This window comes from Malurus melanocephalus, unplaced genomic scaffold (genome assembly GCF_030028575.1).
Source record: "Malurus melanocephalus ecotype Western Australia unplaced genomic scaffold, MMel_1.1 scaffold_545, whole genome shotgun sequence".
NCBI classification, from domain to species: domain Eukaryota; kingdom Metazoa; phylum Chordata; class Aves; order Passeriformes; family Maluridae; genus Malurus; species Malurus melanocephalus.
In genome coordinates, this window is record NW_026623777.1 from 312,191 (window position 1) to 325,317 (window position 13,127).

At 41.4% G+C, this 13,127-nt stretch overlaps 1 protein-coding gene across 11 annotated transcripts in view; it reads left to right on the top strand.

The window, feature by feature from the left end:
- MICAL2 (microtubule associated monooxygenase, calponin and LIM domain containing 2) overlaps nucleotides 1-13,127 on the top strand; it is a 91,016-nt gene that overhangs the window by 27,655 nt on the left and 50,234 nt on the right. For all 11 annotated transcript variants that reach the window (XM_057381990.1, XM_057381985.1, XM_057381991.1 and 8 more), the window contains exons 3-12: nucleotides 3,787-3,994; nucleotides 4,617-4,733; nucleotides 5,705-5,806; nucleotides 7,610-7,765; nucleotides 8,691-8,791; nucleotides 9,962-10,219; nucleotides 11,076-11,191; nucleotides 12,263-12,389; nucleotides 12,585-12,675; nucleotides 12,768-12,915. In XM_057381990.1, the coding sequence (XP_057237973.1) occupies nucleotides 3,787-3,994; nucleotides 4,617-4,733; nucleotides 5,705-5,806; nucleotides 7,610-7,765; nucleotides 8,691-8,791; nucleotides 9,962-10,219; nucleotides 11,076-11,191; nucleotides 12,263-12,389; nucleotides 12,585-12,675; nucleotides 12,768-12,915 (1,424 nt within the window). The remainder of the gene's footprint in view (nucleotides 1-3,786; nucleotides 3,995-4,616; nucleotides 4,734-5,704; nucleotides 5,807-7,609; nucleotides 7,766-8,690; nucleotides 8,792-9,961; nucleotides 10,220-11,075; nucleotides 11,192-12,262; nucleotides 12,390-12,584; nucleotides 12,676-12,767; nucleotides 12,916-13,127) is intronic.

Sequence of the window (13,127 nt, forward strand, 5' to 3'; positions counted from 1 at the left end):
CCTTCTCAGAGAGGAAGCTTAAACTAAGACTTGTTTATTTTTCCAGTGATTAAACCACCTTTTTTTTGGTTGTTGTTGTTTGTTTTTTTTTTGTTAAACACAGTGGTGGTATTGTTGCCCTTTTTCTCCTTTCCTCCAAGCCCTCCATTGTTTCTGCAAGCTTACTTTACTGTGTGAGAACCAGCAGAGACATTCTGCAAATTCTCAGCTGTTGAGCTGAGTATGGTTTTTCCAGAGTGGGATGCAGGTTCTGGGTTCACTGCTGCTGATTTAATAGTGGGGGACAGGTGGGGTTGCTTTGCACACCCTCTCCCTTTCCTCCTCTCCATTTTGAGTATATATTTGTACATTATATACAAGAGAGCATATAAAAAACCTGTGCCTGGCACAGAAGCCGTTGTGCTGTTGGAGAGATCATTTGTGCTGCCATTTAGCTCAGCATTAGGAATATTTCCTGGAGRTTTTCAAGGCMCTGCCATTCMTAAAYGTACTCWTAGAGAGAAAGGAGCATCTCTTACMATCAGACTGACCCGTGAGTGGAATCAGGCTTATGAGACTTAGCAAATGCTGTGTGGTTTATATTATTACAAGTGAAAATTTCTGATATGTAGCAGGAAGAAATCCATGAAGTTCTGCTCTGTTTCAGTCTGAAGATAAATAATGCATTGCGTGCTGTGCTTGGTTAATASTGTGGGACAAGATTTGTACAGAAACAATTATCTTTTAGAGAATAGTACAATATTTTTTAACAGTATCATAGAAACATAGTATTTACTYCACAACTTGCATAAACAACTTTTACAAAATATGCATGGGCTTATTAGTGGTTTTTTTGTGAAGTGCAGAAATAAGTGCTGTACTTAAGTATGAATTTACCTGAAATAGTCCTGAGTTATCACTGGACAGCTGTTACTGGCCTGGAAACTTGCACTAGTGTTCTTCAATGGGCATTTTGTAACCCACAGTCTTTCTGTCATTTTGCCTTAAGGTCGGTGCTTTTCTTGGGGAATGCCTTAGATTCAATGAAGCCTCTTGTTTGATGGAAAGCATTCACACACATTTGCAGGCAGAACATCAGCCTGGTACTTGGAGGTTTTCACCAAGAAAAACGTCACCTCTCAGTATTGTTATCTCTGATTGAAATGGTGTGGTATCAGTAGTAAAACAGGATGTGACATCCAATGTGATGGGTCCTTCAGGCAGCTCACACAACTCTGCTCATGATCTTATTCTTTCATAAGCTGCCCTGTAAAACCATACCAAGATTTTCTCCCTTCATTTCCAGCTCGAGCAAGAAATATGCAAAAAGCTCTTTGTCCGTTCTTTTCAGCAACTGTTACTTGGAATAATTTGTAGAAGATACTTTGGAAGGTCAAGTTGCCCTTTAAGGTTGTGGGGGATGATCTGGCACTGTTGAAAGGCGGTTGATGTGGATGTCAAAAGCTGTTGGCATTTGTCCGTTCAGGATTGAWTGGTTGAGACTCCCTTATGTGATGCCAGTTGCTGTGATCTGGGTTAAATTGTAAGAAATTAGTTTCTAAAGCAGGCCCTGATGAGCCAGGAGATGGGATGACAGGAGGGAAAATAGGATGCCATTCAGAGTTTGTTCTAGGCTGGCTGCAAGGAGGTTTCTTCTGGGATTTTGTTGGCAAGCAGACTGCTGGGAGTGGATGGTCCCTTCCCTTACTTAAGATAGGAACACAAATGTAGTAAGAATTATATTTTGCTGGGGTTTTGTGCTGGTTTTGACCCCAGAAGTTTCAAAATTAGATGAAAAAGTGCCAAGAGCAAGTTCTRCACCAGCAGGAAGGATCCTTCATAAATCAAAGAACAAATAGCTCTGTGGTGTAGATAATGTGTTTCTGGAAGGTAACCATGGATGATGGCAAACATACAACCATTTTTCATGGTGTCTCTAGGCAATTRTGAAGATACTTTGTCAATGGTGATAGGAGGAGGGGAGAAGGGCAGAATCCTCCTTAAAATTCTCCATACTGTGTTGCAAAGCACGAGGAGGAATGGTTTTCTGTGTGGGTTTTGTTACTTGGCAGGATCCACTATGACTAAATCTCCAAAGACTGCTGTTTCTTTTTATTTTTTTTCTTTTCTTTAAAGTTGCCTTTATTTATATATAATACAGTTTCTAAGTGAAAAAACCGACCTCACCTTATGAGACCGTGTATGGGAGTTTATAAAATATAAAATGTTTCTGTCTGCTCCCCATGACTGGAAAACCCTGGAAGGCTCAGTCGAGTCAGTCACTTGTCAGAGCTCAGAGCTCCCCTGTTAATCACAAGTAGCATGTGCAAAAAACGTCTGACCCAGATCCACCAGTGATCCTCTTCACTTGGGCCACAGCTGCACTCTATTTTCTTCCTTCATATTGTTACATCTGTCSGCTTTATTGTTTTCTTAATGCTCATCATGCAGTGAGGAGTGTTTTTCTGAAATTGTGAATTAAATATGTTGTTTTAAGAGGAACAAAGCCAAGTGGCTCATGCAACAGCCTGACTTTAGTATCCCTGGTTAACAAAACCCTTGCCTAAAGCAAAGCCAAAGCACCTCACAGGAGTTCTTTCAGTGGGAATTATTAGAATTATTTATTAAATTAAAAAAAGACATTTCTGCACTTTTATGATTTGGGTTGGACGAAAGTCAGCATCAGATACTTTTTGCTTAAATTGTTAACTTTGAAAGCAAATGATAAGCAAACCAAAATAAATAAATGACTCTATTTTATGAAATGGCGATGTAATGGGAACCAGAGTGGTATCCAGGCAGCCTGCAGATGTTCTGAAACTGCAATCTCTGGCTCTGTTTGGGACACAGAGCGGGTCTGCCTCTGCCACCATGGCCTGGATTTACAGCAAGCCCAGCTCGGCTCTGCATGGCCATGGCTTGGATTCTGTAAATCTGGGGATTTGGGGAGGGGGGATTCGTAGGAGGTGTGGAACAACAGCATTGTCCAGCTAAAAGACTGTTTCTAATCAGTTTTTAGTAATCAGTCAAGGAAATGTAAGCATTAGATATGTTTGGGGTTTAATTAGTTTGCTTTCTGGAAATCCTTTGCCTGTTAGTCTGCGAAAAATTGCAGCTGTCAGCTAAAATTTGGGCAASAATCCTGTGTAATTGTTTTGGAATGGATTCTTCTGAGGATGCCCAAACTTAGATTGAAGCTCCTAAACTGTGGTTGTCCTGAAAGTGAGAATGTTTAGGACAGGGTGAAATGGAGCAGGACAGGCCCAGGAGCAGAGTGCTGAGTTCCCTCGACATGTCCTGCTGTACATCAGTAGCTGCACCAGGCTCTTGTACCCACCCTTGCCTGCAGAGAGCAGCTGATACTGTAAGGCTTCTGGCTTATTGTAGCTTTGTCTAACAAATCTACAGAATGTACACCCATTTCCTCTTTAAAATGAAACAAGCCTGCAGTAAGACCACTTATTTCCTTTCCCCTCCCTTTTCCACAGCTGTAATGCTGTTTACTGCAAGCACTCGAGAAACGCTAAATGGGGGTTAATAATGTTCCAAAGTGTTTGGCTTTTTGCTGTTTCTTCTCTTCACCAGATTCTTTTATGTCTGCATTAAACACAGTTTAGCTTCTTGTGCAAATTGGCTGAACAGCACATGCAAAAAAAAAAAAAAATTTCATTTATTTAAAAAGAATTATTTATTTGCTCTCTCAGTACTGCAAGTCCAGCTGGTTTCAAGTCAGACCAATAGRGTAAGTTGGAAATTGTGTGGAAATAACACAAAGCCCTGTGTTAAACTTGTCCTTTTCCCTGGCAGTGTTTGATTATCGGCGGTGGCCCCTGTGGCCTGAGGACTGCCATCGAACTCGCCCTCCTGGGAGCCAAAGTGGTGGTGGTGGAGAAGAGGGACACCTTCTCCAGGAACAACGTGCTGCACCTCTGGCCTTTCACCATCCACGACCTCCGGGGACTGGGAGCAAAGAAATTCTATGGAAAATTCTGTGCAGGATCCATCGATCACATCAGTGAGTATCTGAGGGCATGGGCACTGTTCAGATAAGAGATTAGCAGGATCAGAAGATTAATGGAGACTTTCCTGGTTTAGCAGAAAGTTCATCCACTTAAATGTGTGCAAGAACATGTGTGCACACAGGAAAAAAATGGTCTCATTTAAGCCAAGAGCAACAGAATGAGCTGCAGTCCTATGGAGCAGCTTTTTCTGATAGTCTGGTGCTGTTAAACAATAGGCTTTGATTATGAAGTATGAAGAATATTGATATTTACTCCAGTATGTTGAAGGTAGACACAAACAGCAGAGTGGACGATTTTACAGGGAAATACACTGTAAAATTTTGTATTCTAAAACATGATGGTTAGCAGATCCTTTAAATATCATTAAGAGGCAAACCTCTACAAAAGTATTCTAAGAAACTCAACTGAGTTTTGCCTGCAAGATTGTGCTGCGGGAGGAAAAGGAGATGGAAGAGAGCAACATCCTGTGGTGGTTGCTACGTTTGCATTCATTCCAGCATGGGGAACAGCAATACTGCATGCTTGTGTCAACACTGAATTTCAGTTCTCTGGCAGACTGGGGGCAGCTGGGATTGTTTGTTCACCAAATACATCTTTGCTACTCACTGTCCACAGGTATTCGACAGCTTCAGCTCATCCTCTTCAAAGTTGCACTCATTCTGGGAGTTGAAATCCACGTGAACCTGGAATTTGTGAAAGTCCTGGAACCTCCTGAAGATCAAGAAAAYCAAAGTATTGTTTATGATAATGTAGTTCAGTTCACAAGAACTTCTTTTTGTGTCCAGTGTTATGTGAGGTCGTTCAAGGCAGCTGAGCTCTGTTTAAAGCAATCAGAGTTTTTTCTTATTCAGCAGCCTTGCTCTGTGCAGTTTAAGTATCAGTGTGTCAGAGTACCAATAAATCTTAAATACAGCCCAGGCTTAGCAGCTGAGGTTTTGCACTATGCCTTCTGGCACGCATTTGAGGCTTTGTAGGGAGTCTGGTGTGGCTTCTTGGGATCTTCTTGCAAAAACAAATTTTGATTGATAATATAAATATCGAGGATGGATTAAGCGCCCAGGGCCTTGTTTTGCTTTCATATTTGATGAAACTCCCACTGGCACATGGAGTCTTATCAGCATTCTTATGCAAGATTTTTAAACAATAGAATAARATTTCTCATTTTCTTTCTACTATTTTTTAATATTAATATTTAGGATGTGGTAGTAATCGTATTTTTTAAAAAATTACTTTAATTAAAATACTATGTTCTTTCTTTAAAGGGTTGTATAATGACAACAAAACATATATTGGTTTAAGCAGTTAAAGTATATATGATTTTAAAATAGGGACACTACAGACATTTTCACATAATCAACTTTGTCAAAAGATTGTATTTAGCTTTGCGAGTACGTTTCCATTTAATTTCTATTTAGAGGACARTTACAAGCATTGATGATAGAATGCTATTTTTCTTCTTTTACTAGCCAGCTCTYCCTTGCTATAACCACGTGTATGTACTGTCCTGGTAAGGTGGTGTGGGGTTCTTTAGTGAGAATGAAGTGCTTGAACATCTTCTTGTGGAGTGGGTCTGACAGGAAATTACTGAATTAGGTGATGCAGAGAATGAGAAATGCACCTTTACCCTTGTGCCCTTTCCTCAGACTCTGAAATCACTTCTGCTCTAATACTGACGAATGAATAAATATAATCTGTGTTTTCAGAGACTGGTTGGAGGGCTGAGTTYCTGCCCATGGATCACCCTTTGTCAGAGTATGAGTTCGATGTTATCATCGGTGCAGACGGCCGCAGGAACACGCTAGAAGGTGGGTCCATGTCTGGGTTTACACTTATTACTGCTCTGTAGGGTGTCTTGAAGGACCTGAAAGTCAGAGGGGAGCACAAAGCAACAGGTTACCTTTCAATCCATGAGGTCTATGTGGAAGCTGTTACTCCATGTGGTATCTTTTGCTTTTGTTATTAAGTTTTAGCTCAAAAGGCATTTAATGCCATTAAGCTCCTGAGCTCTGTGTGTCTGCCCTGCTACAGAATCGTGGTGCCATTGGCCTTGCTTCAAGTTGAGATAATTATGTGATGATTGAATTGAAGGAGGSTGACAAGGTCCGTGTCAGGAGCTGCACAGCCTTTGCTGCTGTGCTGTGGGTTTGCCCTGTTTGCTCGAGCTGATGACCACGAGTGTTTAATGAGGGCAACTGAGGCACTGCCTCTTTGCAAATGAGACTGAACTTCAGGAGCAGCTTCTTTAGAAACAGCACAAAAGAGAATAAACAGCTCTGAGGTGTGTGGGAGGAGAGGGMTAAATGCTTCCTGAACTTGAGTCACTGCTGAGGATTTGGACCACCTGAGCTGTGTTTCYTAGAGAGACACTCGATAAGCTGCTCCTGCATCACACAAAAAAACCTCTTACTAATTATGTATTTCCCTTTTCACTCTAATTATATCCATGCTAGCTTCCGTTCAATAAGCACACTATTTCCTTTTTTTCTATTAGCTTCATAGTTTGTCTGCTTATTCTTTTMTTTTCCAACCACAATGTGCTTACAGTTAATTCCTTGTGATGCTGAACTGGAAATTTCCCCACATTGTTGTCCAGCAGTCCCCCATAAAAGACTGTTTAAATAGTGAGGTACCAGCAAAGCCTAATTATTCTTACCTCAGCTGCAGACTCTRTTGAGAAGTTAATGTTCTAACCAGGATCTAAGGGAGTATTTTTTGCACCAAAGATATGTACAGAAGCTGSTGTTGTCATATTAAATCTATCTCAGTGAAATAACAAGAGCATATTAAGTACAGAAACAAAAATTCGCAACCAATTAATTTCTTCTTATGAAATACATATATTCTCTGGAGTCATCTACAGTGGGCTAAAAATACTGTAAGGATCCTCTGTCCTACTTAATTTAATTATGGATAAACATACAGATGGAAAAACTTAAATGTGTGACTGCAAGATTGTGGCTTAGTGGGCTTTTTTCTGTGAGAAGTGGAAGCAAAGACGGAGTGAGAGAGCGAGGAACTGCTCAGTTGGGCTCACCTTGGAAATGCAATAGTTAAGCCACTGAATATTTCTCAAGCCCAAAGATCTTTGAAAAGTCTTAGGTGTGTACACCTAAGCACTGCTACAGAGGTTTCCATTTTTAACATCTTTCTCTGCTGCYTTTGACTACTGATCTCTTCCATCTTTTTTCATGAGCTGTTTTACCACCTCTGTGACAAATATCTSATTTGCCATTTAGCATATTAAAAATGTCTCTCTCCTCTGAATTAGACCTGTTCTATTTTCAGATATGTCCAAAACACTTTTCATGTTTCTTTCAGTCATAACTTTTCCTTCTTTAGCTTCTTCCCTTACTCCCCACCCAACCATTTTTTTGAATGAGACTTTTTGACTTTTTAATGAGAATGCAGCACAGCTCCAGTTCCACAGCTGAAAATGGGGAGCAAAAACTCTTTACRTTCAAGGGAATTTTGGAGGAATGGYRGAATCCACTGATGGTGTGGTGATTGAGGAAGTGTAGGAGTAGATGTAGGAAAAATACTGAGCTGACCCTCCCTGAGAGTCCACTTTGAAGTTTCCAGTGGTTTTAATTCTTCTCTTTGCTCACCAGGCTTCAGGAGGAAGGAGTTTCGTGGAAAGCTGGCTATAGCAATCACTGCCAATTTTATTAACAGAAACACAACTGCAGAAGCCAAGGTAGAAGAAATTAGTGGTGTTGCTTTCATTTTCAATCAGAAGTTCTTCCAGGACCTTAAAGAGGAAACAGGTGGGTGCATCCACAATTTTTCCACTACCAAATACAAGAGGCAGCAGAGGGGATCTTTATGTGCCAGGCCACCCTCCTGTGCTGGTAACATCAGTTTTGAATACTCTGTATAAACATTTTCCAAGTGATAATATGTTGTTGATGTCAGAATCTTGCAGATGGAGGTGTCCATTTATGGTMCAGTGGGATATTTTTTTAGCTTGGGCGTTGCCACATCATGGCTTGTTTTAATGTTTAAATTTTTCTCAACTGCAAAAATGTCTGCTATGTTGGACAAATTTGGAAGAGCATTTTCAGGGCCCAGAGGTTTTCTCTTAAGACATGATTTGTTTTGTTTCTATCTGTTCACATGCTGAACAGCTTATACCCTTTGAAAAAGTCTCTGCCCTTCTGGGAGAAGTTTATTCTCAYTTTTTGATGTGTGGAGCTGATAAACTGAGAAGAACTAGAATCTGCCATAAAGACTAAAAATATAAACTGTGAAATATATCTTAATGGAAAGGGTTTCAGAATAGTTGCTTACACTATCAGTAAAAGCAATTCTTGTCTTGATTTACAGCTGATTTTTTTAATTACTGTTGTAACTGAAACCAACCCCCCTGGTTAGAGCTGATGCCAGAGCCCTGGCAACCTGAAAAACACTTTGTTCCCTTGGCACCCAGCTCTACCTGTGAATCAGTTAATGCTGCAGTTAACTGGCTGTTCCCTGAAGGAATGCTGAATAAATTGTGCTGAGGAGGACTCTGGTTGGGTCAGGCCAGTCTCCTCTCTTGGTTCATTTTTCCCACTGRTCCTTCATCCCAGTTGGGAAAATGAACACACCCCAAGAAGGAAAGGGATCAATCTGCTGGGATCAATCACTTGGAGTCAGTGAATGACAGGGACAGGGCACTGCACTTGGTAACAAATGTGTGTCTCTTTTCAGGGATTGACCTGGAGAATATTGTTTACTATAAAGACAGCACTCATTATTTTGTGATGACAGCAAAAAAGCAGAGTCTTCTGGACAAAGGAGTGATTATTAATGTATGTAAAAATGCTGCTTAAAGCCCTGTTTTATTTACTTGGCACAGAATAAGTGTGAACATCTGCATAAACGTTGTTGCATGTTAGATAGGGTGTTTATAGACTTAATCACTTAAGCTCAGGTCACTTGGATCCTTACTGTGATGTTTTTAGAATTTGCTTTTTCCTTCTGTCAGCTCCAAGTTTCTACAGAGAACTGAGACAATGCTTCCTAAATTCATCAGCTCTGAAACTGGCTGAAAGGAGAACTTGACTCACCTTGGGAATACATGGTGTGATCATCACACCAGAAAATAAAAACCTCARTTATTTAAGGGTGAACTTAGCACASTTATGCCCGGCTTTATCAGGCRTATTAGCMAGCAGAAAAACCTACCCTGGGCTAAATTGCAGATCCTCTGAAGTGGCTGAAACACGATAGAAGAAGGCCATAAATCTCATAGGCTGAGCTTTTCAGGGGTGGCTCATCAGAGATGTTTTCCTGACCTACTCTGGTCTGAGTGGAAGTAGAACACCCCCCGAAGTCTGTCTGAACAAGCGGGCTAATAGCGGTTCTGCAGTATCATCTGTGATCAGGGGTCTCATCCAGGATTAGGCTGGAAATAGAACCTGCCTTATTAATAATCACGGCCTTTAACCAGGATGACCTGGGAAGGCAGGGTCCTGCACCACTCTGGCAAAAAAAAAAAAAAAAAACAGCCCAAAACTGAAGAGCAGAAAAGCTGCTGTGATGCAGGTTTGAATGTGGGGTTGTTACTCAGATATCAAATCAAACCTCGAGGCTGAGCCCTGCACGTTTCATCATCATCATCATCATCATCAGTGTTTCTGCTCTGCTTTCAGCTGTGGGGTGCACATGTGCACAAAACCATTGCAGTGATGCTGATAACGTATTTTGATGTGAGGGAGTAAAGTTCTGAAAGTAGCACACCACCAAGGAACTGGGGAATGATAACATTTTGTTGCAAGCAGAGCTGCTTGTTCAGTGTCAGCGAGGAGAGTTTCTGCTYGGGGTGGTACCTGGGTTTGTGCTTTGGGTTTTTTGGAGGAGGTCACAAATCTCACTTGGCTCTTGCTGCTGTGGGATGTCCCATTGTGCTGTCAGACTGCAATGCTCCAGTTCAGRGAGGATTTTGGAGTCTCTCACCCCACACCCTTCTCTCCTTGCAGGACTCCATTGACACGGAACTGCTGCTCTGTGCAGAAAAYGTGAACCAGAGCAATTTGCTGTCCTACGCCAGAGAAGCCGCTGACTTTGCAACCAACTACCAGCTGCCTTCCTTGGATTTTGCAATTAATCACTACGGCCAGCCAGACGTAGCAATGTTTGATTTTACTTCCATGTATGCATCTGAAAAYGCTGCCCTGGTGAGAGAGAGGCACAGACATAAGCTCCTGGTGGCACTTGTTGGAGACAGTTTGCTTGAGGTATATCTTGGAATGCCTTCTAAGTAGTATTTTTTATTTTTTTGCTCTATTTCCTTAATCCAACCATTCAGCTTACCCTCTGATGTAAAATTGTCCTCTTTTACATGTCCTGAAACAGTGGTACCTTCTTTGAAATAGATTTTTTTGTTTTCTTTTCCCTTTTTTTATGCCATAGTTTGTCATAGCTAATGCTTGGCTGGCAGCCCCTGGCTGAGATCCCATTTTGCTTTATGCAAGTTGTGTTTCTCTCCAAAATCTTTGAGCACCATGTCCTCCACTTGGGTGCATGGCATAATTTTCCTGAATTCCATCGTTGACAAAAACTTGATTCAAATTATTATTGCAGTCTCTTTGCCTTAGTATGCTCCTTTGTTTTTTCTTTCTGAAGTGAAAAGTGTATGTAGCAACTCTTTTTCTTGTGTTTTGTTTGTTTTTTTGTTTTTTGTTTAACTCACAGTGACAGCCTGAAGCATTTTAGAAGAACTATCCAAAGCAAATTTAGGAGATAAGAAGGGCATCTTTTTTTTCCTTTGTCTCTCTGAATAATTTCTGAGTCGACTTTCTTTTTCTCCTATAACCTTTCTGAGACTTTATCTTTTGAGGCTAAGAAATTTGTTTTAAAATACATGAATTAAGAAAAGGAAAAAGTGAAAGAAGCAATCTTTTTTCCTTACCTAACACTTGGAGGAGACACACGTTTGAAGCCTGGAAGTCTTGTCTGTGTTGCATTTTGGCTCTTTCTGGGCCGTTTTTCCAAGACAGTGTGAAACCCTAGACTCCAAATTGTCACTGGAAGTTACTTTTGTAATAAGAATGTAAGAAATAGAAGGGATTAAAGTGCAGCTGATTCTTGCAGCCCTTCTGGCCGATGGGTACTGGCTGTGCACGAGGGTTCCTGGCTGCCTTTGACACGGCGTGGATGGTGCGGGGCTGGGCTCAGGGGAAGCCYCCGCTGGAGATCCTGGCTGAACGGTGAGTGCTCTGCTCTGCTTCATCTGCACAAAATCAGAGTCACACCATCTGCAAAAGGATTGCACAATGTCATCAGGAGAAATGGTATTAGCCTCTAGCTTAATCACTAAAATTATSTATGATCCTTAAAGAAATAAAACAAAGATACCTAATACGTATGTATTAAAAAACCAACCCTACATCCATCTCAACACCTGGTTTTTTTTTTTGTTTTAAAAATAATAAAAAAATCCTAGGAGTCTAAATAAATAACAGGTTTCATAGTTGATCTCTTTGATTTTCTCTCTGTGGTGCTCTCTTTAGGCTGATAAAAATGTGGCAAAGGAGAATTATTATAATGCTGTTATAATGCACCATAAGCTTTTTTTGAGTGGAACAAGGAAATCTGTTGTTAAGTACAGCAGCAGTGCTGMTGTCACCATGGTGTGAGGCTGAAGCTGCTGATTTTGGTCCTGCTGGCAGCCCCCCTGCTCTGCTGCAGCTGCCCAGGCTCTTGTGGGGCAGACACATAATAGGAACACACATGTCCTTTTGGGACACGTAATAGGAACAGTCATGGTTGTGGTGATGCAGCAGGAGCTTTGCTAACAGCAGCACTTGGAGAAGTTTTAAGATWGAAGCCTGTGGGATGACTGAGACACAGCCTAGTCCCAAATGGAAAATTSAACAGTACAGTAAAAAAAGCTGTGGTGGTTACAGGAATTGCAGGATGACAGGATAGTGCTGTTATGTGGTAAAGAAGTTACTCCTTGAGTGGATGTTAAAACAAGAACAGATGACTGGATGATGTAACCTTTTTTTTTTTTTTTTAATTTTCCCATCTTTTCCTTGCTCACTTCCTGCCTCAGGAAGATATGGCATAAGCTCTTAAGTGTCTGTCTTGTCCTTCTGTCTGGTGTCCTTCTGCTGAGTGGGGATAAGAAATGGGGTGGGTGCATTATGCATTTAGTCTGTAGCACTTGTCCTGGCAAAACCAAAATAAGGTTCAGGCAGCTGCRAAAAACCTCCAATCTCTTTATATAATAAATATTTATTTTAATATGTAACTCTTGCATCTTTTTCCTCTCTAAGAGAGAGTATTTACCGACTCTTGCCTCAGACGACCCCTGAAAATATTAATAAGAACTTTGATCAGTACACCATTGACCCGGGAACACGATACCCGAACTTGAACTCGAGCTGTGTTCGACCTCACCAGGTCAGTCCTTCAAAGGCTTTCTTGTAAAATCAGTTCTTTTTTTTGTCTAGGATAAATAAAACTGCAAGGAGTGTATAAACAAAATCTTCAGGAAACTCCTTAATGTAGAACCAKCTGCTGATAAAGTTAACCTGGAAACAAAACTGAGGTTTTTTTTTTTGTCTGACATCATTCTGGTAATTGCTTTTCCTTTAGGTGAGACAATTATATGTTACCAATGAGCTGCACCGCTGTCCTCTTGAAAGAGTGAGCTCTATCAGGAGATCAGTGAACCTCACCAGACAGGGTAAGTGGCATCTCATGATCGCTGTGACTTAACATTTGTGGCCTCCAGAGCATGCAAAAACTGACTGAAGTGTTTGCTCTCCATTTCTGCAGAGTCAGACATTCGGCCTAACAAGCTTCTGACGTGGTGCCAGAAGCAGACAGAGGGCTATCGAAATGTCCACATCACTGACCTGAGCAGCTCCTGGAGGAGTGGGCTGGCACTGTGTGCCATCATCCATCGCTTCAGGCCTGACCTCATGTGAGTGACCCTGCACAGGCTGGGGAGAGTGTTAGTGCTGTGAGAAACCAGAACAGCTGACACCCTACAGCCCTCTGCAAGAGACTGCACACCAGCTTTAGGGGCTGCAGAGGCTGGGGAGAGGTGTTCACCAGAGAATGGTGTGGGAAAACAGAACTGACACCCTACAGCCCTGTGTGAGGAGCTGCACACCAGCTTTAGGGGCTGCAGAG